General features: G+C 34.9%; 2 protein-coding genes and 1 long non-coding RNA gene across 8 annotated transcripts; 2 read left to right on the top strand and 1 right to left on the bottom strand.

Moving 5' to 3' along the window:
* Positions 1 to 19972, bottom strand: LOC105325939 (uncharacterized). 2 transcript variants are annotated; one of them, XR_010712051.1, is made up of 4 exons: positions 19368 to 19972; positions 3459 to 3528; positions 3231 to 3290; positions 1 to 2766 (listed from the first exon to the last, which is right to left on the bottom strand). It is a non-coding gene; the product is annotated as an uncharacterized lncRNA (long non-coding RNA). The 2 variants fall into 2 exon arrangements; XR_010712052.1 differs by lacking the exon at positions 19368 to 19972 and adding an exon at positions 3614 to 3695.
* LOC105337291 (uncharacterized) lies at positions 7835 to 9308 on the top strand. The gene is made up of 2 exons (XM_011441945.4): positions 7835 to 7984; positions 8574 to 9308. Exons 1-2 carry the CDS (start codon positions 7933 to 7935, stop codon positions 9293 to 9295), a joined length of 774 nt encoding a protein of 257 aa, XP_011440247.3. The 5' UTR covers positions 7835 to 7932; the 3' UTR covers positions 9296 to 9308.
* Positions 14966 to 27145, top strand: LOC105337294 (uncharacterized). 5 transcript variants are annotated; one of them, XM_011441950.4, is made up of 3 exons: positions 14966 to 15383; positions 21037 to 21128; positions 24078 to 27145. In XM_011441950.4, exon 3 carries the CDS (start codon positions 24087 to 24089, stop codon positions 26157 to 26159), a length of 2073 nt encoding a protein of 690 aa, XP_011440252.3. In that variant the 5' UTR covers positions 14966 to 15383; positions 21037 to 21128; positions 24078 to 24086; the 3' UTR covers positions 26160 to 27145. The 5 variants fall into 5 exon arrangements, with proteins under 5 accessions (XP_011440252.3, XP_011440253.3, XP_011440254.3 ...); XM_011441951.4 differs by having other exon boundaries at positions 21037 to 21132; XM_011441952.4 differs by lacking the exon at positions 14966 to 15383 and adding an exon at positions 20755 to 20938.

Genomic DNA, 27145 nt, shown 5'->3' with positions numbered 1-27145 from the left:
GTTACCTTTACTATTTTGATGTTTATTCATTGTATAATCAGTTAAAATTTGACAATTTCTATAATCTAATTCAACTGAACATATTACAAGTATATGTATACTAGGATATACGATATACAAATGCAGGCTTCCAAAGGAAAGACTTTCAGTGCGAAGCAGGGAGACTGTCGAGAGGTTTGGTGATGGGTCTTTACATGGTTATTGAGCCAAGTGGAGCGTGCGAAACAGTAACCGAGTACTGGGAACAGTGGTCACGAAATTTGTAATGACCATTCTCTCTTCTTTGTTGTATTTGAGACGGTAGCCCTGGCTCAGAAGTCTCCATACTGCGGGTTAGGCATCCTCGATCACGTGAAGACATAAGACTGTGTTCAATACCGGAGTCTGACCAGGCGCGGTTAATGATGCATAGCGAAATAGCTCGACCTTGACCGACAATCTGTGTATGCTTTTTATATGAAATTTGGTTGGACAATGAATGAACGATTGAATGAATGAATGAATGAATGAAAGAATGAATGAATGAAAGAATAAATATAAAACAAGATATCTGTGAGCCAATGCTCACTAGTGATACCCCCGCTCTGATGTGAATATGCAAAATAAGCAAAGTCGACATTTAACAGAAAGCTGGCATCCGATTGGAACAGAAATATATCCCACAATATGGCATGCCTAAACAAATAGTGTCTTAAAATTTCAAGCATCTGCGATAAATAGCTGCTGAGAAATCTTTGAGGAATTTTTTTTTTGAAAATTTTGGCTAAAATAAACAAAGTACTCATTTAACAGGAAGATGACGTCCGATTGGTACAAAAATATATCCCACGATATGGCATGCCTTAACAAAGACTGTGCAAAAATTTCAAGCATCTCCGATAAATAGCTGCTGAGAAATCTTTGACGAAAATTTGTTTGAAAATTTTGGCAAAAAATAAACAGTCATTATTTAACAGGAAGATGACGTCCGATTGATAAAAAAATAAATCCCACGATATGGCATGCCTTAACAAACACTGTGTAAAAATTTCAAGCATCTCCCATAAATAGCTGCTGAGAAATCTTTGACGAAAATTTGTTTGAAAATTTGGGCTAAAAATAAACAAAGTACTCATTTAACAGGAAGTTGACGCCCGATTGGTACAGAAATATATCCCACGATATGGCATGCCTATACAAATATTGTGTAAAAATTTCAAGCATCTCCGATAAATAGTTGCTGAGAAATCTTTGACGGAAATTTGTTTGAAAATTTTGGCTAAAAATAAACAAAGTACTCATTAAACAAGAAGTTGATGTCTGATTGGTACAAAAATATATCCCACGACATGGCATGCCTATACAAATACTGTGTAAAAATTTCAAGCATCTGCGATAAACAGTTGCTGAGAATTCTTTGACGGAAATTTGTTTGAAAATTTTGGCTAAAAATAAACAAAGTCGTCATTTAACAGGAAGTTGATGTCTGATTGGTACAAAAATACATCCCACGATATAGCATGCCTTAACAAAGACTGTGTAAAAATTTCAAGCATCTGTGATAAACAGTTGCTGAGAATTCTTTGACGGAAATTTGTTTGAAAATTTTGGCTAAAAATAAACAAAGTCGTCATTTAACAGGAAGTTGATGTCTGATTGGTACAAAAATATATCCCACAATATGGCATGCCTTAACAAACACTGTGTTAAAATTTCAAGCATCTGCGATAAATAGTTGCTGAGATAAATGCGACAGAAATTTTTGTTACGGACGGACGGACAGGCAGACAGACACACAAGGGTAAAACAGTATACCCCCTCTCCTTCGGAGCGGGGGTATAAAAAGATATTAAACACAAACAAGCCTGCGCTAGTAAACTGTTTCCTTGAAGATACTTGGTTGACTTTTGCTTTATTTATACAATCGCAAAAATGAGATCAACATTATTTTACAAAAAAATATTTTTTCACCAAAAAGAAATGATTACTGGAATATGAATGTGGTTTTCTGTCAATTTCAAATTCATTCTGATAACTGTCTTAAAATAATAAAGCTACACATGAGATACTGTGAGCAGGTTCACAAATGATACTCCCGCTAAGAATCTATAATAACTCAATTATTCTCTAATAGATGCGTCTTTTTGCTTACAGTGAACTAGAACTTAGAACCCATATAACAAAAGTTCAAGGTCAGGGATATTTCCATGTCACAAGCAATCATTGTGTCTCATTTTGGTTTCTTATCATTTTCCATGACAAGATTTGGCCGAGACAAGAATAATCATTATGTATTTTTTATACAACGACCTTGACCTTGCACAACTGACCCTTGCACTGCACATTTCCTTCCAATGAACTTGGACTTGCCAAAATGACCTTTAGACAAAATCATGACACACCTTCAGGTCAGAAGCAATCTTTGTATGAAGTTAGAATTTGCACTGTTCTTCCATTAGAAAAATATTGACCTGACACGACTGCACAGACAGACGGACAAGGTGAAACCTATCTACCCAAAAATGTTGCGGTGTTGGGGTGTAATAATCAATATGCATTAATGTGTAATTACAGATGTGTCGATGGTGTCGGATCAAGGTCAATTTTACGGCTTTTCATCCCTTCCACACAGCTGGATGAGGGAGTAGTTGTGGAAGACTCCACAAATTCATTTTTTACCCCGACCATGCAGCTAGACGAGGTAGGGATAGTGATGCACATCGTAGAATCACGCCTGTTGAGAGGAGAACCTTCTCCCTGTGGGCTCCACGCCATGTTTGCAAACCTCTGAAAGTCAAGAGTGGGCGGATAATTAAGTTATATTCTCTTCATATTATTTAGTGCCGTAGTTAGGCAACAAATGAGGTGCATGCTCAGAATGACAAGCTTAGGGTCTTTTTCATCTCTTCAGATGCTATGTTTGGTATAGGTATTGTTAGAAAACAACTGCTGTAATGTCGATGTGTTTTTCTTTGTGAATATTCAGCTTTGTTAAGGAAGAAACTCTGTTTTAATGATGTGCATGCTGATTCTTGCTTACACAAGCTTTACATCTTTATGATCTACATGTAAGTTACATGAACTGCATTTTTTATTTCTTTACAAGACAAGGAGAAAATAAGTATTTATATGTACAGAGCATTGTGTTGTTAATGTTGTAGCTCAAAGCCAAGATCGTTGAATTAACGTTACTACATGTATACTAAACAACATATTCGTGTATACAATTAAACATGTAGGAGTTGACTTACCATTATTGCAGGCTTCTTGTTCAGGATAATCAAAGCTCCGGCAGACATTGCCACCGTGGGCTGTGGAAAAAATCATAGATAATTGAAGTTGTGCATTGAATTGAGTAAGGCACATAAAGTAGTCTGTTTGTATGGGTGTGCAAACGCACAATTTTGAATTTTATTTATAGTTAAGTATACGTGTATATATCCGACATTTCTGTGACCAACAAGGCGTTAGCTACTTACCAATAAACCAACTCCACATGTTTTGCCCAACTCAAGTGCCAACTGGCTAGCAAATTCAGATATCTTCTCACTGCGCAATGGAAATAATTGTGTTTAAGATAATAATCAGGATAATGTATTATTGGACAAAACGTAACCAGAAGACAAATATTTACAGACTTGCCTTTTAAAAAAGGCTAAATGTTTGTCGCTAAATCCGAACATTTTCAATAAATCTTCTTTCTAATCCAAGCAAAATAATATACGCGTTCCTTGTGAAGTAAGCAGTTACTGTGACGTCACAGTTAATATAAGGCATTGTGACGTCAGTTAGCCATACATTGTGACGTCAAGTTTTTTTACTCGTCAATAGATCACTCATTCATTATTTTAATACGGCAAAAACACATATTATATTGAATTACAGATAAATTAGAAGAGACGTTATAAATAAACAGAATTTTGGGAATTAAGAAGATTTTTTATTTACATATTTTATAAAATGAATTAGCAAACGCGATTGCAAAAATTGTAACTAAAAAAACCCTCCGAATCTATAGTTATTTCCTGTTATTAGTCTCCGACTGGTGAAACGGAATGGTGGGGTGGTGGGGATAATACCTTACAGTTACAGTTTGAGTGATGTTACTTTAGATCCATGTGTATTTATGTACAGTCCAGTCAAACATCGTTATCTCGAACTAGATGGGACTGTTTAAAAACTTCTAGATATCAAAGTATTCGAGATATTGAGGGTAGAATACTTAAAAAGATAAGTAGTTGGGACTTACAAATCACTTCGACACATCAATTGTATTCGAGATATCAGTGTTCGAGACATCGAAGTTCCACTGTAATCATATTTTTGATGTGACTCATATTTACGATCGGGCTAGCGCAAGTTCCAAAAAAATCAGGGTGAGAAAAAAAAGACGGGGCGTTATTGTGCAGATACTACGTACTCTACCATAATCTCAGCGAGATTTGTCGAGACGGAAAAATTTGACTAACGTCTATTCCGAATCTCAGACCAGTGCCAAACAAAGTGATTCGGGGAAAATTGCCAAAACGTTGACCGGTTGATACGATAGAAATATGTTGATTTGAAATTAATTGTCCGCTTAGTTGTTGTTGTTTGTTTTTTTTTTTTCCTTTTTTTTTTAGGATATCCTTTTAACTACCTTTTACGATGGCTCACTACACCTTGAAATAGTTTCTGAAATCAGGATGATTCAGCAGAAAATAACTAGATTGTGATAGATAGATAGAATTGTGAATAAGAAGTTTTGATATTAAAAAGATATGCAACTTTGGATAAAACTTCACATTTTCAAAGATTTGATTCGAACATTTAACAAAACATATTAATCCGCATCTTGTGACGTTGTGTCCTAAAAAGTATGTCTAGCTGTAGTGAGGTACCTTAACGTTAGTTTTCCACCGATAAAAGTTTAAATCCCACAAAATATCAACTAATTGTGTTACTATTTTTCAATTCATTTTCAGATTTTTCCAAACCTCCATTGCTGAAGAGTTAAAAATTTTGTGTTAAAACTTAGGATTTCGTGTCATGTTCAAGAAACATACTGCATACAACTGCATTGTTTGTTTCATTATTAATGCTATTACTAGATCAGGCGCGGATCAAAATTCTGAATTAAAAAAGAAGGAAAATTACATGTATATGCATGGTTTCTCGGGGTTTTTTCTTCCTCAACAAACTAATAATATATAAATTATAGAATTCTATAGTATTCATTACGTAAAACATGTTTATTTAAGTCTAAAGTTTGCATACATCAAAACGAGATAGAATTTAAGTTGAAAATGGCGTGCTTTAATACTTGAAAGGATTTCCTGTTAATGAACTAATGCGATTAAAGAGGGATAATCCTATGCGTTGTTAGACTCAGACCTACAGTAACTATTGATTGTTGGTGCAAGTTCTTCAAGTGTGTACAAATAAGAAATATGTGCTGTTTGTGGATCAAATCATTTTGAAAGATGACGCAGATAACTAGTGGTAAATAGAAAGTTGATTTTTGTTTGATCTAATTTATCCGAAAGATTATGTTTTTCTTGTTGATGGAAATTGTTATATAGATACACTTAAAACCCTTTTTTTTAAAAATATCTCGCCGATAAAACATTTCTTAACAACAAAGAAGTAAATTTTAGACTTTATGTCGTTTTTTGTTAAAAAAAAAAATCTGCACTAGAAGAAATCAGCTATGAGAAATATAAACCCGTTTCAATCGGCAATGACCCCCCCCCCCCCCCCCCCCTCCCCATTTCCTCGATGACTAAGGTTCCTGATATGTACCAGTGAATTTCAACAGATGGATATACATTGTATTTTAAAATGATACAAAACATATTTTTTGTTTAAAACGCTACGCTTCATTTATAAGTATTATTCCTTTTATGAAAAAAATATCCTTATTTAGGGTGTGGGGCGAAACAATAACATACAAGTAAGTCTTGTCACAGTTTGGGATTTATTAATATTGTTTTGTTTTATTTATAACTTTGTGATATTATGGCCATTAAATACAATAGTATATCAAATAAATATGGGTATGACATGAAATCCTCAGGTGAGTTCATATGTTGATTTTATATATTTTTTTCTTTATATCCTAGACTTGGACAAGTATCTCCGTGTCAGCATCATTGTTGGGTTGACAATGCTAGTGATCTGCACATGGCTAATAACAGACTTTTGCTTGTTTCATCGAGAGAAAGTGAAGCAAAGGGAAAAGAAAACGGCATCTGCCCCAGTAAAGAAACCCAAAAGACTACAAATGCACCATTTATCTGCGCCTGTTTCGTCAGATTTACAAGAATGTTCACGTGAACTACAAGTGACAGGAAAAACGCCGAGGTGTTTGATACCAATGCAAGAATCTCTTTCGTCCCCAGCAGAAAATAGGTTTGTCCCAAAACAACATAAGCTTAAAAAGAAACTCAAAGCAAAAGCAATCAACTCGCCACGAAATCTTCAGAGAAAGTCTTCTGATGAGAAAGGTTCATTTAGACTGTCGGAAGACGAGGAACTTGATTTGTTTCCTGTGATTCGGAATGACAAACAGGACGAAAGCGTGGAAAATGAGACAGATGTGCCTTCAGATAGTGTAAACCAGTAGAAATTTGTATTACAACTTTATTTGCTATTTTTGTAAAAAAAAAAAAAAATGAAAAAAAAAAAAAAAAAAAGGATTGGAAAAGTCTGTTTTACGATACGGCCGTAGCTGCGGCGAGCGCAGAATAAATATTAATTGAATAGTAAATGCACACGGGTACTTGATTATCAATTAAAAGCGTGGTTTAACAAATGGATGCATCGATTTGAATAAAAATGAAATATTTTACGTTCCATTGTACATAAACAGTTTTGTGTTTTACGGTGGGGCGATCTGGAGGGCGAAACCATTAAAAACGATCACAGTTTCACTTTCAGATTCATCAGGAACGTGCACAGTTGGATCCGCCGAGCTATTTATTCATTACGCTTAATGTCGCGTGCTTAGTCTAGACATTGTGACTTTACGTAAAAAGAGCAGGCATTATTCCACAGAATCCGTCAGAGTAACAATGTTCCGAATAATTTACTAAAAAAAAATGAAAAGCAAATAGTTGCAAAATGTTATTTAGAATCAGCAGAGCGTTTTATTTATCTTTTAAATGCATGACATTCTTACTTGGCCGATTATTAAAAAAGAAATCAAAGGTGAATATCATATGAATACGTTATTTATTTTATTGATTTCTATATTAAAAAAATATTTCTTGTGAGATCATTAGTAGTCATTTGCGATTTACACGGACTTGTGAGTACGAATCTGACCACAAAATTTTCACTATGGCAAAGGTAGCAGTAGTCCGAATTTGCTCTTTGCTCAGGCGTTCTCGTTTTAAAGAGTTAGCTTTGCGCTCCCTAAAAGCAAGTTGTTGGTCTCTCGATATGAAAACTATATCTCTGGAAACGACAATGTGTAATAACAGGAAACATCCGTCAAATAGAGCCTCGTTATCGATATAAAGAGGAACAGCGAGTTTTATTTTATTTCATTGTCAATCAACCTCTACCCAAACCAATAAGTTAATGCACATGCATGTATGTATATCAAATGATCGATGTCGGAGATCTTTTCGAAATCTTTGGTAATTAATGTCGTATTCAAAATACTAAGAAGTTAAAAGTATTCTTATCTAGAATAATCAACCTTGTACATACGTCTATATACATATATGTATGGCGGGATGCATGTTTTCAGCATGCATTTATCTAATTAATCATACCCATTCAGAAATCTCTGTCTAGGCAATAAACATGGACAAAACCATTTTCTTTGCTTTGCATTTATTAACCCCATGCAATATTGACAGGTTTTTTAACACGAATACAAGGCAAGGGCATGAATAATGCATCATGTTGTTGCTTTGGTCTTATCAATAAGGATTGGCTGAGATTTGTTCCTTTTCCTTTTGGTTAATGCATTTTGGACTGCCGTTAAATGGGGCTCATGCTATGTTACCCATGTATGGTAAGATCGTCCATTATAGATCAAAACATAATTTTACCAAAAATTATATTTATACAGTTATAACATTTGAGGTTTTTTTTAAACATTATTTTTTAATTTGGATGTCTGATAATTGTATGAATTTGAGTTAAAGATGAGGATAAAGACGTGTTGTGTGAAGTGATAAGTAAAACATTAATATTTTTACAGCTTAAAGTTATAATGTGAAATGTTTAGTTAGTAAGGCCATTAAATATTCAAAGTTGCATTTCCTCAGTTGTACGCATGAGTTGCAATAAGACCAGTAAAAGTAAGTTGGTGGAAGGTTTTTTGTTGTTTTATTTTAATGGTTTTGCTGTAATTTTTTCTTTTTATAGGGGGGAAGGGGTAATCCGACAAATGAGTTGCTTTATGGTGTGCGTTTTATTTGTTCAGCAAAAAATGCAGATGGAATCATTCTACATTTGACTTGCAAATTTATCTGATAACAAACTGGATTTGAATTAAATGCAACAAAAACTAGAGTCTTAAATCTAAGCGTAAATATCTTTTATTATGTGAAAGAAATATTACACGTAAAATGAATCAATGCTTGATATTTTTTTTGCAGATTTTGGTAAATACGAACTGGTGCTCCTGGTTGTCGGGTGCACGACCTCCCTTGTGGTCACGTGGCTCATCGTAGATTTCTTTTTGTATCATCGAGCAAGACGGATCAAAAGAGAAGAAAATGACCACATGCATATTCACTCCAGAAAAATGGGAATGCATCTAACCGTTCCGTTTGGAACCGAACAATCACTGACCACTGCCTCTGATATGGTTTCAGGTTCAAAGCTGAATAGACAAACGAGTATCAGACGATTACTGAATTTCTTCAGTAGAAAAAAGTCAAACGAGGACCTTAACATGAGATCAAAAAGCCTTGACGATGAAGAAACCAACCATAAGAGGACTTTGTGGACAAGAGCAAGGCGCCTGACTGAAATGTTTTCAAATAAAGTATCAAATTTAAACAATGAGACGGATTCCATAACATCGGCAAATAAAGTGCAATCTGGCTTGGAACAGCTGGATCGGGCTCAGGTGTCTGACAAGGAAAATTCCGGAGGAAGTTCCGACAGTGGGCGTTTCTCAGCGGACCGGAAGGGGGCCGAGTCGAAATTTGGGACGGATGTAGATGAAATGGATGTGACAGGAAGGTCGTATAATTTTGGATTTAGTGATTTGGATGAAGAAGGCATGAGGAAACCTCAGTCAAGGAAAGCAAGAAAGAGCAAAGAGGGAAAACCCACGAAGAATTTGGCTCTCTTGCAGTTTCGATATTATTGAAGAAATATAAAATCATCGTTTTTGTAGATTCTTATCATAGTTTGTTCTTGTTATATGCTCTAATGACAAAGTAACTTATTCAAGATCTCAATTTGATCATTAATACAAATCGATGTGAAATATACATGATCAATGAGTATTCAAGATAAAGAATAAGGTTTTACATAATGACTCCTAATATATATTTTTGTAGTTGTGACAGATATTGCTTTGGTACATAAAAGATCAATTAGTTTCATTTTGATGTTGTTTGATTGGTTCTCGTTTGTCTTTTGTATTTAAGTGTCTCTTTGAGGTTGGAAGGTACAGGTTGGTTCAACGTTGTTGGACAACTGTCAGTCGACTGCACAAAGTAGCCAAAACTTTTAGAACCTACTAGTATTTTGAGAGAGAGAGAGAGAGAGAGAGAGAGAGAGAGAGAGAGAGAGAAGGGGGAGTCGAAATTAAGTTTGTTTGATTGTTGCTTGATATGCCCATTTGGGTAGTAAATAACAATAAGTGTTCCTGTTCTATTGATTCACCATTAAATATACATCAGCTTTTATTGATGGTTCGGGGTATTATCCTTTCGGTGTTATTGACCTAGTTACTGTAATACCTTTTCCATTAAATAACAGATAGTTTTGTTGCTTAGTTACTGCCAGTCACAGTAAAATGTAAACATTCTAGGGTAACGAATAAACCGAATTTAAGATTCTAAAAGGTTTGTTTTGTTTTCTTTTCTTTTTTTGTTGATAGCGTTGTAATCCCTGATATACATATCTCAACAAATTATATAGCAAATATGTGTACATGACACGTAGGAAATTCCACGCAAAAGCAACCTGATAGATCTTTCTAAGATTAACAGTCCACGAATATTGTCCCACGCAATTGCAAATGACAGAAAACAACATAATTTGGACTTCAATTTTGAGTGGGGAGGTTTGGAGAAGTAAAAACAATGTAATTAAAACCCACATGCACTTGCAATGTCGACAAACAAATTATTTAAGATTTTAATTCTATGACGTCATTGTGTTTGTCATACATGTACGTGAATGTCAAGCTGAAAAACATTTCCCAATAAATAATTTAATTTCACTGGAGATAGGTCACACAAGTAATTCATAGCCCTGTTTTTAATGTAAGGGACCTAGGTTAAAACATTTTTAGAAACATGTATTAATATTTTTTTTTCAAAATCAATTGTTGGTGTGTTGGGTATAAAAGCAATATATTTTCTTTTCTCTTTTTTTAGGGAAACTTATGCAAAAAAACTAGTCGTAGCTCATGAATAGAACAACTGGGACGAGTTGTCGAACATTGTTCACTGATACACATTAATAAAATTTCTTTTTAAAAAAAGTTTGCTTGTATTCGAAGGAAATGTTTATTGTTACCCTCCCTACCAGTAGACTAGACAAAAAATAGCCTTTTTTCAAAACACCTACACGCTGCTCCCAACTGATCTATCTACCCGTTTGTCGTTTGTATGTAGAAAAAAATCCGCACACTCCTCATAGTTTTTTTTAGGGGGGGGGGGGTAATTTTACTCTGTAAATTTTAGAAATCTGAAATTTCAAGGGTGGGGGGGGGGGGGGTCTGGATATTTTATCTTAATATAATGTTAAATAATAATTAACTGATGTTTATAATTGCGCTACATTGATGGGGATATCGATGTTGTATACAAAGTTCACCACCATACTTCTTTCCCAATCAAATCATTTGACATTTTCTTCGTGTTGCATTATTTTTTCTGAACAACCTCCATCATGACTTATGAATAATAAATTTAATTCCCCCCACCCCCACCCCTGCTGCTGCTCTCTCTCTCTCTCTCTCTCTCTCTCTCTCTCTCTCTCTCTCTCTCTCTCTCTCTCTCTCTCATTATATATAAACATAAGAATCTATTCTAGGAATTTCTATACTTGAGTTAGACGTGATGAAACACGTATAATCAAACCAAAAGACTTGACCACGCGTGTCTTTTGGTATTACCTATACTACATGTATTGTTATGAAATTACCTGCTTGGATTTTGTCAGTGACCAAGTTTGCTAAATATATTTAGTACTCCAGTCGCCATAAAATGATTCATTCTTCATGACCTGGTGTTTATTACTTTTTCTGTCGATCATTTTGCCTTTGATATTAAGTCTTAATCCCCCTTGAGGATGTAAATAATCTAGTTAAAAATATATGTTTACAACATTCTGAATTTTATATAACGTAATCTCATATGTCTTCACAGGCAGTAAACCTCATTGGTACCATGCAACTCGATCGGATCTTGAATAAGTTATTGAATGTTTTGAATATTTTTGAAGTTTTCTAATATTATTCGAAATTATCGAAACCAATATTACTTTTTTGTAGGATTCTACAAAACTGCCTCGACCTTTTACCACCAGGAAGAAGAATATTACATTCCTCCAGAATCAATTCAAAAACTTCTGCTTTTAAAAATGCATTCACTTTAGTTACATTAGAAAAGAAAACTTATTTAAACAATCGCCGACACCTCGGTCATTTTCAATTAACATGATGGACTTCAACTTTAGTATTAATTAACTAAGGAGGCTGGATGTAAATTACCCGTCAGATCTAGCTTAAATTTTTAGATATGATTTGTTTATCTACATGTTTAAATATTCCATATATTTTAGTTTCAAATTTAAGTATTTTCCTTTATCTTTACAGGGCTCTTCTTCTAAAGAAGATCAATACGGTCTAAAAATGGTCATGATCATCAAACCCTCTTAAACCATATACAAAACATTACGTAGTCCTTGTACAAAGTCTTGATAGTGCAGTCCTACTGCATCAATGTGTTAATGTACAGTGCAATATGCTTGTTCCTGTAAATATAAACAGTGCAATATGCTTGTACCTGTTAATGTAAACAGTGCAATATGCTTGTATCTATAAATGTAAACAGTGCAATGTGCTTGTACCTGTAAATGTAAACAGTGCAATATGCTTGTAACTGTAAATGTATACAGTGCAATATGCTTGTACATGTAAATGTAAACAACGTACTACATGTAAATGTAATGATATACATACTACTTAACCGTAAATGTAGTCTGGTGTTTTTTGGGCAGGCATTAAAGAAATAAATAACCAAGAAATGATCGGTAAAGTGCAAGATGAATTCTTGAAATGAATGAAATGTCATTTGCATTTCTATGGTCAATTTTTTTTTTATTAATCTTCACGAATTTACTTTTGTTTGTCAATCTTTCAATATTATTTATGAAAATACAGCCAATATGATATTTTGTTTTGCCACCTATTTGGCAGTCAAGTGATATATGCATTGTACAATTTCAATACCTTAGCACCAATTCTTATTTTATTGCGTAGAATTGTCATGATGACAAATACCCGGTATGATACATGTTACATATATTGTTTGCCATGGGATCAAATTGTGTCTTGTAAATGTTCTTGAAGCTGCATGTCAACTATTTAATATATTTTACATGACATTGTGCCTCTGACAAAATGTATACAGGCAATCGATAAACAGAACACGTCATCGATATATTGTTGATTTTAAATTAGTTTATTGTGCGTGCAATGGAATACATGCAAAATGTATAGGTCATGAAAAGTAAAGAGCTGTTACAGAGAAGTGACACAGATATACCGTTGATATATAAATACTGGTATATCAATGATAAAAACATGGCTACAATATGCATGAACATAACATGCAAATGGATCGGAACAGATGCGAATGTTGATTTTGTTTTTTGCCAGTGAGCTTGGTTTTCTCTGACAAGTAAGAACGTGTCTTGAAAACTACGACTTACAGGTAGTGGCATATATAGAAGAAAGAGTCTGGGCGAATACTTATAAAGATGATAGTCTCTCCGACCATCTAAATTAAAAATCAATCATTATCAATTCAAACATAAAAACAACTGCCAATAAGTGCTGTGCAATAGTAAGCATTCACGTTCTAGAATGGAATTACACAGAATTTGAAGAACTTTGTAGGGTTTTTACGGGACCGTAGTAATCGATTCCAATTTAACCGAAACCATTCCTTGGGTGTAAAAAAGTTTTGTGGATTTTTACCATAGCATAATGTTTGGATTAAACCTCACACTTACAATGCCGTTGTAGGTTTTGGCACCGATTTATGCTTCACTGATGGACGATAGCGAGATCCAAGGAAAAGGTGTCGGGAGAGAGCCAACCTCTGGCACTAAAAGGCGAAGACACGAACAAAACACAGCTCAATTTCTTTTTATTGATATTATCACGATTGATTCTTTTATTATGAATTAATTCTCATTTTTGGCATTAATGTATTAATATTTCCTTCACCTTTTAAGTCAGTTCAATATATATATGTAGGGGATATTCAATGTTGTCTTTTCTGTTCAACACATTTTCTTCGATTTTTCATCTGTTCCTATCTGTATACATTTCTGCTGAAATGCAAAACAACATTGCGTATGAAACTTAGTTTAAATAATGACCAATTAAGTTTAAACACGAGGAAAACTTTAAGGAATAATTAAAGAAAAGAACCAAGTAAATTTGAATTAGAGCCAGTTTTACAAGAGCTTGGACGTTTGGTAGTTGTGTCAAACTGCATTGTGAGAGACGTACATTTGTAGGCCTGTCTATTTCATTACTGGCCACTCAGCCATGGCTCTTTGAATTAAATCAACACGACTTGGCTGGCTTTTGAGCTAAAACTACGCAATCTATGTATATTTCACTCGAAACCAGCATCATTTTTGACTTGCTTTGATGCAAGAAATAGATAGCACCTCCTACCGAAAGTCCAAGGTCTTGTTAAAATGGTTCTAAACGGTGAATTGGGTCCGTATGAGTTTTCTGTTTCCCCATCCCCCTACATTTTAGTGAGAAATTCATTTGAAATCTGTACCTTCCCCTTTACATTTTCATGTAGGCATGAGGACAAAAAAAGCACATATGGAAAATAATCAATAAAAAAGTGTAGCTTTTGATGGTTCTTTTCTCCTAATGAAAAATAACACTTCCTTTCAATGTGGAAAAAAAAAAACTTTCATTAAAAGATCACAGTATTTCACAGTTGTAATGTAATTTAAAGAATATTTATGTACCGGTCTTTGACCAGAGACCTGGTTACCAAATATCTCTCTGTATATAACGAATATCCTGCCAATGTGATCTACTAATATACTATTGTCATAGTAACGTTAAAATCAGAGCAACAGCAGAAATTTCCAAAAAATGAATGACAATTTGTCTGACGAGGCGGAAAGAGAAGTCTGTGAACAGTTGACAGAGGCGTACATTATGATGAATCAATAAGATTTTGAGGACTTCATTTGCGCATTTTCAGTCACCGAATATTATTCATTTACCAAAGCAGGTTGAGAGACACTCTGCGTTCTCTCAATGAATAGCACAGATAAAAGGGTGGCAAGTAAGCGTGCGTATATATCTGTATGCTGTATGTATGCCAAAATTATGTTATCCATTGCTTTCTATCCCAACCCTGTATTTTGCCATAACCAAATTGAATTGTATATCGGCTATTCGCAATTTTTCTGTGTAAAACTGAGTAAAATTGATAGTTGGGAGAAAAGGGGATCTCGTTTTTTGGATTGTAATAACTGACTAAACCCCCTTAGCATGCATTCCGGAATATAAAATTACACGTCGATGTAAGTTAATTATGGGTTGTGCATGCAATTTGCCACCATAAATCAATTATGCATCAGTTTACGCCCCGGTCCGTTGCAGTTACAGCAATCAAAGATTGACCGCACTAGCTTAAGCCATCTTCCTCAATTATTAGCGATAAATTTCATTAGCTTAGTAGCAGGTAGAGTTCCCGCATTCACAGGAAATTTTTCCGGCTCCAGGAATTGTCTCCCGGTCCTCAATTTACTTTTATAGGAAACTTTTGCCCGATTAACTGAATAAATGGATTATAGATGTGGAACTAAATATGTTCGAGCCAGCAAGGCGGAATAAAGACTAAGTCTTTTTTTTCACTGAGGGCGTAAATCGGGTTTTTTTTTAATACAACCGAGACCAAAGCTCGCCTGGGATTAAAGCAATGATGCTAAGATTGGAGGAACGTTACACAGTAAGTACCAAAGATTACAACAGGATTTGTCAAATTTTCACATCAGAAGTATCTCTGATAGTGTTATATTGAATTTTTTAAATTTATGTCATGATAAACTCTATTAGAGTGAATAAGGATTTTTAATTAGTACAAAAGTGGGTGTATTAACGTATTTTTAACATCTTAAAGCAGTTGTTTTATAGTTAATACTTGTTATGAAAAAGCGATAGTGCTGTTTTTTTTGTTGGTATTTTATCTGTGTAAAGATATTACATTTTGCATGTTAAATGTTTTGTTTTTTTTTTGGGGGGGGGGGGGGTTTAATGAAATTTTAGACTACAACTGATCTGAAATTTAGTTATACTGACAATTTTCCTCTGATAAACTGACTATAAGTTAGAGCAAAACCCACTTCATTTATTTGTATATATAAGTTCGTGAATTAGATTGATCTACAAAATCCACGAACTTTGGTTCCCACGAACAATGATGATTGCACAGTAAAACACTTTTTGTTTACATTATTAATAATCGCAAATGCATTCGGGACTCCAACAATTGACCATTGCGAGGTCCACTGAATAATTAACTGACTGTTCGCGTTATATCGAGAAACCAACTTCACATTATGATAATTGAATAAAAGCTCCCTTATAAACGATTTCAACCTAAGCTACACTATATTGTTTCTAGAAATTAATTGTCATTCGACGTTCCAATTCGATGGATTATAAGAATTTTCGATCGATCAAAGTTCTGAGGCTAGGTCTGTAAGAAATTGACAATTGACTTTTTTTTAAATAGTTGTACCTTTTCAGTGAATTTGAATCTGATTTATCTTGCAAAGAGGGTCTAGCTTCGATTAAATACAACCATTTGATATTCGTAAATCAGATAGCAACGGTTTGAAAAACGTTGGTTTTTGGTTTAATTAACTACATCACGAACGTATATTTACAAACAAGATGAACAAAATAATAATTATAATAAAGTGAATACATGTAGTTGTTTATAAGCTTACTCTTTATTTCTTGATTGTCAAATTAATTTTGGAACCCCCAAAAAAACACACAATGCTTACCAAACCAATAACAACACACATGTACAATGCTTAATCACGGTTCCTTTAAAAATACGACGGAGAATGCGGAAAAACTTATTATTTTGATATTGTATTATAGCAAAGCTGGCATTAGTTTCCATCTTCTAAGTTGGTACAATATTGCTTAAAGGTGGTATTTGTTAATTAAGAATATAGAGCTAACACACCAAAAAAAAAAAAACCAGAAATTAAAATATTCATGAATCTCCAGGGGGTCACTTGTTTACAATACAAGCCCAATATAGGCAATGTTTAAAAAGACGTTCATATTGCAATGAACAAAATAGACTCATTATCATATCTCTCATTATCATGTAAACCTTGCTATTGTTCCACATATGTTACCTTTCTATTATGGTCGTGTCTTAGAAAACCATGTCTATTTTTTATTCTTTACAATTCATCTCATCCTTCTACTATTTTCAGTTTTAAAACATGCACGGTTGCATGTGTTTGTTCTATAGGACGAGGCCTTTTCTTTGATTTGTATCGGTTAATGAGTAGCGTAAATGGCACTCTATGGACGTATTTCATGAATTATTGAATCATACAGTTTTTGTGGAAGAACTGCGATGGGTCGTCCAACAACACTACCTTTCACGTCAGAATATTAATTCTGAGAGACGTAGGAAGTGGTTTATCTAAAAAATTCTTTCACAAGTATTTTAGTGGTCGCCAATAAGCTTCTTAGTAAAGATAATGACATTGACATACGGTATAAGGTTTAACGCCAACACATGTATATACCTGTAATAGATGTACAGATCTATCTGTCTATCTATCTATCTATCTATCTATCTATCTATCTATCTATCTATCTATCTATCTATCTATCTATCTATCTATCTATCTATCTATCTATCTATCTATCTATCTATTTATCCATCTATCTACACGTATCTATCTATCTATCTATCTATCTATCTATCTATCTATCTATCTATCTATCTATCTATCTATCTATCTATCTATCTATCATCTATCTATCTATCTATCTATCTATCTATCTATTCACGTAAACATATTACAATATACACGTATATTTACATCTATTGTATATTTTCTATCCTATTTCTAAGAAAATCCGATTGTGTTCTTGCATCTTCTTCCAATAGTTTTTTTTGCGTTGAACTGTGCTAAGTTGTCAGACATCTCCTTTATGTTATAACCTTCATAATGAGGTGTGTAAGACTAAGATTATCTGAAAATTCTTTCACAAGACGCTGAAGTGGTCATCATCAATTAAAATAAGGACATAAAAGGAATATTTGTATTCAACAATGGTCGCTTCCCATCTACTAAAAAGCAAAAGATAGTTGAAAGTTTGTGGCCATTTTTAGACTACTGTGAAAGTTTAGGAATTCATGGTGGCTCATTTTTCGTGGTGTTTGTAGGTAGCCCCCCCCCTCCCCCCCCCCCCCCCCCCCACCATGAATTTACATCCTCGACAAGAACAAATTTTGAAACTAAAACTGAAAACCGACGCATGCACAAAATTACATCCACGAATATTCGCCACAAGGAATTTTAATGATTCCTCGGTATATAAGTCTCGTTAAAAAAAAGAAGAATTCCATTTTATAAAGATACAAAAAATATTCATATTTTAAACTTTGTGAACATATTCATACTTCATTAATATAAATGGGAATTTTCCTAACTAAATTATGATGAATTAGTAAATGTTTATAAAAACATTAACGTAGATCTTATGGGTAATTTGTTGACCAGCCAGCCTCCCCGAATTTAGATGTAGAATTGTAGTCCAACCGTCAAAATAGAAATTTTGCCTTTAGTTAGCGCTGTACTTGTACATATTTGCGGCTAAACCTCTTTGGTGATGAACGTACGGAAGTACCATACCGTGCCATATCAGTGATATGAAACAACATAGGAGAATTACATAATAGATCATTCAACAATTCTCTTGTAACTTGTCAAAGATTATTGAGATAGCATGCAGTATATCAGATAGATCAAACGTATATTATACATGTACAGATCGTTTACAGCCGCAGGATTTTCAAAATTCGCGTACTAATGAGCAATAACATTGACCAGTTCTTTCTTCTCCTTCTTCGAATAGGAAAACAAGCTAAACTCTAATACTTTATAAAAGGTGGCCTCTTCTATTTTTATTATTTAAAAAAAAATTGCCAATTTTTCTCTTTGTCTTTTAACAGGAAGAAATACAAGAATAATATTGTTACCTTATCGACAATAAATCTACGCGCCTTCTTCCTTTGGTATTAATATTTAATGAGAAGGTTTGTAATTTCCTGCCATGGCAATGATTGGCAGTTATCTAGCCTTACGTCAAAATGAATAATGAATAAGAAGCACCGAAATTGCCTTTTTTCTATATTCTTAAATACAGAGAGTCACAGAAAAGGGTGGATGCACTCTTGATAAAGGTTCTTTGTCTGTCTGCAATCAGCGAAATTTATATGAAAGAGAGTTACATGCATTGTTAACTAGTAAAATACAAAGTAAAGCACAACTGAGCATCAGCTAGCAGACAAACATTGTTCAAAGTGCAGCCATTAGAGTCGAACTGCTTCCTGTTTTAAACAATTAACTCCAGACATATAATCCATTGCCTGAATAATTTTTGAAGGCTTTTACTTCCAACAACCCCCCCCCCCCCCTCCGTCTCCCCACCATTTCGAAATATCCGCATATACCAACAATCTTACTAGATGAAAATGAAAAATAAAATTCATTTTAGTCATAAGCCATTAATAATTCGTAAAATCTATGTCTATCTCGCGTTCATTTTTCAGTCGACACAATATGGAACAGGGGTACGATAAGCCAGTGAACAATGCAATGCAATAACAATGTATTGGTAAAACAACGTAATTGTTCGAGGTTTGTCTTTGGAATTGCTAATAACTCACAGATTTGTTGACAGTTAGTTGCAGGTGGTAGGGAAGGACTGCCACTGGAATCCGCGGGAATTATCGTGTCGGGATCAGATTTGCTTCATTTTGCGGACATCCTCACTATACATCATGCCGGTTTTGGTTGATATATATGCGTACACTACAGTAGTCACACAATGATAGTGTCTCGGACTCGGTGTTTAGGTATATCAGCTTTCTTAAATTCGATATATGGTCCAGAGAAACTCTAGCTTTATTTGCTGTATATTGCATTACATTAATTTATATGTGTATTATAAGTTCACATCATAATGACCGTACATTTGATGTCCGTGATCTATGAAAATGATACCTTTACACAGCTGAAACCCATTGTGTGCTCTCTCTCTCTCTCTCTCTCTCTCTCTCTCTCTCTCTCTCTCTCTCTCTCTCATAGTTTCCGGATAATTTTCACTTCTAGGTCCTCATTACCAAGTAACATGTATTTTTCTCAAGGTACTAACGTGATCCTACCATCAAATACAAATTAGCGCACAAAATTCCTCCTTTGTTATCACTTCATTACGATATGCGAAGTACATACATGTATCAGTCTCTAAATATACAGGAACCCTACCCTGGTCATTAGCAGACTGAATACAACATAAACATCGGCATCTTACCAACATTACGATAACGACAAGTAATTAGTGGACAGGATTTTCCACGTGCTTCCAAATGTTGTTCGTGACACAAAGATATCGATTGCTGTTTTCTTAACTGATTTTATATGTCTCACTGCTTTTGTATCGTTATTTTGAAAATTGAAACATAACACGTAAAAATTATGAAAGTGTCAGTATTGGCTAAAGTCAGAAAATAACGACTTTCATAGTTTTTTTTTAACTATTATTTCATGTATATACATTTATTTTTAGGCAATAAAAAAGTATTTCCTGTATTTTATCGTACAAAAATTAAGCTTTTTCCTCTTGCTTTTTTGTGCTTTTGTTCGTAATAAACAAAGACGATGCGTGACTGAAAACCTAACAAACGATCGGAAGTGTCCATGCATTCAATGGAACCTCTAATTTTTTTAACTCGGTCCAGCCCAAATTGGTGGCTTGTCTCTCGGAGGAAATCGCGCCGTGTCAAAAAGGGTAGTATTATAGGGCCTCTATTCCAATAGGTTACGTGCCGCTCAGGCCTTTGCTTTTGTTTCGTCAGTAGTCGTATTCTGCCAGGGCCCGTACGTAATTGCTCGCCTGGGTGTTCATGAGCAACATAAAAACGATCGATTTGCATTGTATTTATTGGCGCGCGCAGGTGATAACTCTTTTAACTAACCATCTGGTTAAAAATCTAGATCAATGTCGAGCTAGTATAATATATTTGTTCAGTTCCCTTTCAATTGTACCTGGAGAGTTTTAAAATATTTAAAGACATTGAGTAAAAAACCCACGAACATATTGAAACGGGTAACAATAGATCCGAGCATGTCCAAAAATTGATATCATCTTTGGCGAATAATGATTGAGTGCTTAATTGAAATGTACACCACATACCACGTGTCTTCTAACGCGTCTGAAAATGCCAACCTGGCTTAGGTAAATGCATGTATAGTACTTACAGCAGAAGCTGGGCTAGGTAAGCATTGATTAGTTAAGAAAGATGTAAGGCCTCTAATCGGTCTTTGTGCTTGCAGGAACTGGACTGCCTTGAACACACGAGGGCGGTAGTGATCCGTGTTAGATCACATCAGATGATATCACGTTAAATGTCAGCTGATGCCGAGGAGTAAGTACGTCTTCTTTTCTTTTATATCTTAGCACAGTACTTCTTTGTATTGTCCAGTAATTTAGTATAACCTGTTCGTTAACTTTTATCATAACTTTAGATGTTTGACATGGTCTAGAGATGTTTAAGTTTTTGAAGTAGTTTTTGGGTCGGTTCTTTGAAAAAATTAAATCAACATATTTGTCATGCTTAATATATAATTACATGGTCTTGAATTCATTTTTATCGAGTAAATTGCGTGACGTCTTAAATTAAAGTGTCCCCTAATATGAGCTCAACCAGTAAATATACAGGAGATATTTGCTTGTGGTTCGCATTCCAATTAAGAAATTTTGTAATGTCAAAAAATATTTTCTTTTCAAGTTCGTCTAAATTTGTATTTGATTCCTGAAGTAACTCTTTTTTTTTTAAATTGAACAAAAGAAAAAACCCGATTGTTTTCAGCAAGATAGCTAACATAAAATTAGTTAAATGTCAAACGCAACTTTATATGGCTTCAAATAAGTTGTCATAGCAACTTACAATTTTCCATCATGCTTGCATTTCAATTCCTTGGCATTTTTGAAAGATACGCCAATAACAGTCTCTGTGATATAGGGCTGGTGGAAGACAATATTGAGGAATATAAATCGGCGGCGGCTACTGATGTCTCACAATGCTGCTGCTTGATATATGTATTATGTTGCCGGCGAGAAGAGAGCGAGAAAGAAAAAAGGGGGTTAATTAGAAATCATCTCCTCGACATCCGTTTTGTAATTAGTCAAAGAGTTATTGTCTGGAAAAGGGGATATACAAAAGCTACAATAATCCCCAACAATTGCCAGTTATAGCCGGATATAAACAGATCGTTGCCTTTTTTTAACAAGAGAACATTTTTGGATGCGTGGTCGCAAAGTGCATGTACATGTATATGAACATCAATTGATCAAGGCAGATGTAAATAACTGGTGGCTAGGCTTAGGTTCGGAATTGTATTTACACGTAACAGGAAACTGGTGTATAAGGGCCAGTCACCAATAGATATATGTTAATTGTAACTATATAAGTATTTCCAGTTTTAAAATTTTTTCTTTAATACATGTACATGTATTTAGAATAGTTATCAAAATTTTGATTTATTTTATACCCCCCCCCCCAAAAAAAAAAGCTTAAAATAGTAAAAATACATTTTTGTAGTTTGTTTAAATAAAGAGTATTTCTGTATACTAGTATATGACTTCACTAAAGCCATTGCTCTTGAGGTCCATATTATGAAGTTAATTTTACTGATAACGTACTCTTGTGTTTTAAATTCAGAATTGATATGTTCACACTTATCTTTTCCTTGACATCAGGGAATCATTTCCCGGATTCCACAATATGTATTTTATTTAACTCGATTTGAAGCCTACATGTATGTGGTGTATTGCTATAGGTGCTGCAATAATTAGAATTGAAGTATCTAATCTTAAAAGTGCAAGGCCGAATTATCACAATGTTTGGGTGTCATGAGCCTTTGTCAATGATTGCTTACATACATGAAGAAGGTATTTGTTTGCCATATGTACTTTAAAAGTGAATACATTTCATGCTTTTCAATATTGAATGTAGAGTTTTAACGGTTTAAAACCACATCGGGCTCGATATTTGACCATTTCATCGGAAATAGTTTGAAAAGAAAAGGAAAAACTTAAAACGGTTTTCACTAGTAATCGTTGTAGCTATCTTAAACAGGATCATTATGCCTGAGGAATAATAGTCTCTCTTATTCTTGTTTTAATTACAGGAATTATACGTACAACGAGTCCCAAATATTGATTGTAACGCAACCCTGAAGCTTGTTATAGCTACTTGCTTTTGAATGCTGGAATTTACAATAACCCTTTAACAATGTAGGCAAGGAGTAGGGGGAAAAGAGAAAAGTCTGTGTCGATGTTTTAGAACATACTAAAGAACAAAAACCAGGAGCACAAAGGGTAGATGGATCATTCATGCTGGCTGAAAATGATTAAATGCCGCAGTTATTCATTCAGTGAAAACCCGTGATTATAGCTATGGTATTCTGTTTAAAAGATTATGTCGCAGAAAAAATGAAAAGCGAACAACGGGGCACGAACCCAACTGTCAAGTGCAAAATGTTGTCAAGCGAGGAAAGTCAAACGAGTTGCATTGTCAGATTATTAAGATCCCTCAATGCAGACTCACAATTCTGATTAGGCTATCTAATGCGGGCGAATATCCTTGGTACCTTCCGACCAATGTCTTAATTGCACGAAAAAGCATTTGGTTTTTGTAACCATGGTTTTAATGTTTTGTATTGACGTGTTACTTATTTTTTGGTCTGTCGTCTGCCAGCAACGCATACGACATATTCATGACATCCAAGGCACAGCCTCATTTGAGAGATTAATTAGAGGTTCAATGATTAGATGCTCGATAGATATTTATTGTCTGCAAGCAACTAGGAGGATAGGACATTCAATTGTGTCGTGATAGAAGAGTATGAAAATTGTCGAAGCCAATAACAGGGTCAAAAAGATATTCATTGACACGATTAACTGCAAAATTAAGATATGTCGGCAGATATTTAGATTCAACACGAGAAGTGTTTCTACTTTATTTGGCCATGGTGAAGTTATGATTTCACCAGAACAAAAACAAAACGGAAATAACTAAAAGAAAATGTATTTTACTAACGGCAACGTGTAATTGAATGCAACGTCATGATCTGTTTCAAGATACGTAATGCTTGTAAAAGATGGTATACATGGAGATGTATATGAATTAATAGGGTGTATGTACTTTATGAGTACATTCCATGTATATGAATACAGTTTGTCTTTTAAAATCTTTATAATTGAAATGACGAAATCCAACGACAATTTTATACATAACGCACCATGGTAACTTAAATTATTGTCAAGGTTGGAGGAATGGTTTTATGTAAGCATGATTTTTTTTCATTCACAGAAGACAACGATGCTGCTTGCTCTAGGCATCGTATGGCTGACGTGCAAAACCGCTGTTGTGGCCAGCACGTGCTTCTTCTCAGATCACCTGAAAAACAACGAGTGGCACTACAAAGTAAAATCGGGACAGGGTGCCAGACAGATTCTGCAGTTCAGCGGCGACGTCTTAGTGATGAAAAATCTTCAAGTTCCTGGGGATTCCTACGAGCTTAACTGTGTAGAGAGGCGTGGTGAGTATGCCTTTCTTTTTGAATCCAACTCCGCAACGAGAAAACAATTCAAGTGTTTTGAATTTTTGGAGAGAGGCAAGTCTATTTTACAAATGCGAGTTTCCTCTTTCTCCGAAAATACGGATGTGTGTGATGATAGAAAGTTAGTATTGGATGAGTGGTTGTTAGTTTCGTATAAAGAGATGGACAAAGAAATTGGACGGTGTCCGTTTAGTGGGGGTTTCAATTTAAAGATGCGTGATTCTGATGGTAACGCCCATGGTTGTAACTTCATGGAACTTCCTATGAGGCTAGAGATCGAGTGTATAGCAGGGGAGGGAATGACTTTTGACTTCCGGAGGAGTGAATGTACATACTTTGTCCCAATGAATATCTATCAAAAGACTTTTTGTGTTACAAACTGGTATACAAAAAATTTCATATTTGTGGTTATCAAAGCCGTTAATGGCGACGGTATATGGATTATGAGAGTACCAAAACGGGATTTGGGTTATTATAATAATCAGATCATAGTGGAATTGTTTCCCGATTTGATTTCGAGTGAATCGAATACGAACAGCAACGTAGAGAAATCGTATTCTCTAACATTAGAAAAAGAAGTACAACGAAGTTTTTGTGCAGACGAGTACGAATCTTGCTCTACAAGGTTGTGTTCTCCAATGGACAAACGCCAGTGTCCAAAATCCTGTGGATCGTGCGATCCAAATTCAGTTCTACCAATCTGCTCATTTCCTCGAAGGTTTCTTGGCGAATGGTACTCACAGGATATCGATGGTACGAGGAGGGTCAACATCAGTGACTCTACTCTCTCTGTCGACGACGTTGGGGAGTTCTCTTGTGTTCATTTTGAAGATTCTCCGTCTCGTTCTACGAGAATGTATACAACAGAATCGGTCTACTTTAACGGATGTAGACCTCGGTACACCTGCGTGTCATTTAAGCGTCTGGGAAAATCTGTGCTTGGATACAGCATCAGCCAAAGTTTCGTTTGGCCCATTACTTTAGACAGCCCCGGGAAGACTATTTGCGACGAATCCCGCTTTAGACCGGACGAAGAGCCTGTGGGTGACTTGTACCACTCCTACCCAAACTCCTTCAAGCCAATCATCTCCGTGTCACGAACTTTCAAATCCACGTCATGCGATTTACCGTCGGTGTTCACTTTCACTGCGCAGTTTGGTGAAAACAAAAGTTGTCCTGGTGAGATATATCAGGATTGTGTAGACTCAAGTGTATTTCGCTTAGAGTATCACAACTGTAGATATGTGACAATAAAGTCTTTTACCTATTATTGTGCAGCAACGTTCAAAGAGAATTACTGGGAGAAGCTTGTGATTTTGCAAAGTGCTACGGAGTCCAAAGACTCCAAGTGTTTATCTTTCTCGACTGTTTATCCAGATCGTGCTTTCTTACTTCCTACTAGTCATTGTGACGTGTACGCCTGGCAGTACGTAGACGCCAACATTCGCCAATCGTTGGTTGAATTCTCGATACATTCCACCGGTGAAACTTGTAAGACGATTCCGACAACGACGTCAGCGACGATGATGACAACGACAAGCCTCGAGACACAGTCATCGTCAACGACGACAGACAGCTTTCCCACCGGACAGCGTAAGCCGGACATTTCAATAGAGTCAGCTGTGCAGAGCGACTCCAACGGGGAAAAGGACAAATATCAAGAACTTATTAAAACGACAAAGTCTCCGACCCAGGACGAACCGCCGGACATTCTAGACCATAAGCTACAGACAGTAGAAGAGAGAATCCGCGAAACTAGTCACTCCGAGAGATGCCACGTTTATGTTGTCAACTTAATTTCTGTTGTATTGTTTTATTATTTGATTGTCTGAAATGTATTATACTCCCGGTAGCTGTACATATTGGCATTCGGGTTTTTTTATTCAAACATTTGTTGTTATTTATATCGTTTTGCACACAAGTGCTTTCTTGGCTGTGAACTTAAGCTAAGACAAATGATTTCATGAACTTTTATTCTGTATCATACATAGAAAGGAACATGATCGTTCTTTACTTAGACTTTGTTAATTTTGTCAAGAAAATAATCATGAATTTATTTATGATATCATGATATTTGTAAGTAAGTTATATTTTTTTTAAATTCACACCACCCTAAAAGGCTGTATACTTTTAATTTTGTTTCGCAATGTATTTAATTTCAATTCTTATTTATTGATTAATTCATTCGTTCATTCATTCATTCAAAACATTCTGAACTAAAGATTGATTTGCATTATTATAAATAGATATATTTGAGATAAGAACACTGATGATGCCAGATCTTTTGATCCAACGTTACACCCTTTACCGATTTCATTACAACAATATATCGATCGATTGTCGGTTCCGATATTCTCAAATTAAAACTTTTCAAAGACTTTTGTTCAGAGGCTCTTGGTCTTGTTACGTGCCATTCTCTCATTATCGTACAATCAAACGAAATGAGAGAGAAAGAATCAAACGGAAACACACCTGGTACGACTTATCCTCTACCGCTTTCATCCATTTCAAAAAATTGAAAATTAGATGTAATCTAATTCCATTGCAGTTATAAATCAAGCACCTCCTCATCGCACAGAGATGTTCTTTGATGAAAAAACAAAATCGATCACGAAGTTTAATTTTTCCATTGAGTAAACGTGTTCGTTTGTGTCGCTTGGTAATCGAATTTGCTGCGAAAATGACACAGAATTGTTTATTAATTCAATTGAACATTTTGTTTTATGCAAGGTTCCTTCAGAGTAAAGGAATGTGTATGTGTATTGTACAGTGATACCATTTTTCCATCAGATCATGTAATTAAAGGGAATAAACACAT

Source organism: Magallana gigas, chromosome 3 (assembly GCF_963853765.1).
Source record: "Magallana gigas chromosome 3, xbMagGiga1.1, whole genome shotgun sequence".
NCBI lineage: Eukaryota > Metazoa > Mollusca > Bivalvia > Ostreida > Ostreidae > Magallana > Magallana gigas.
The sequence above is the reverse complement of the archived record's forward strand: the minus strand, read 5'-3'. Positions and strand labels throughout refer to the sequence as shown.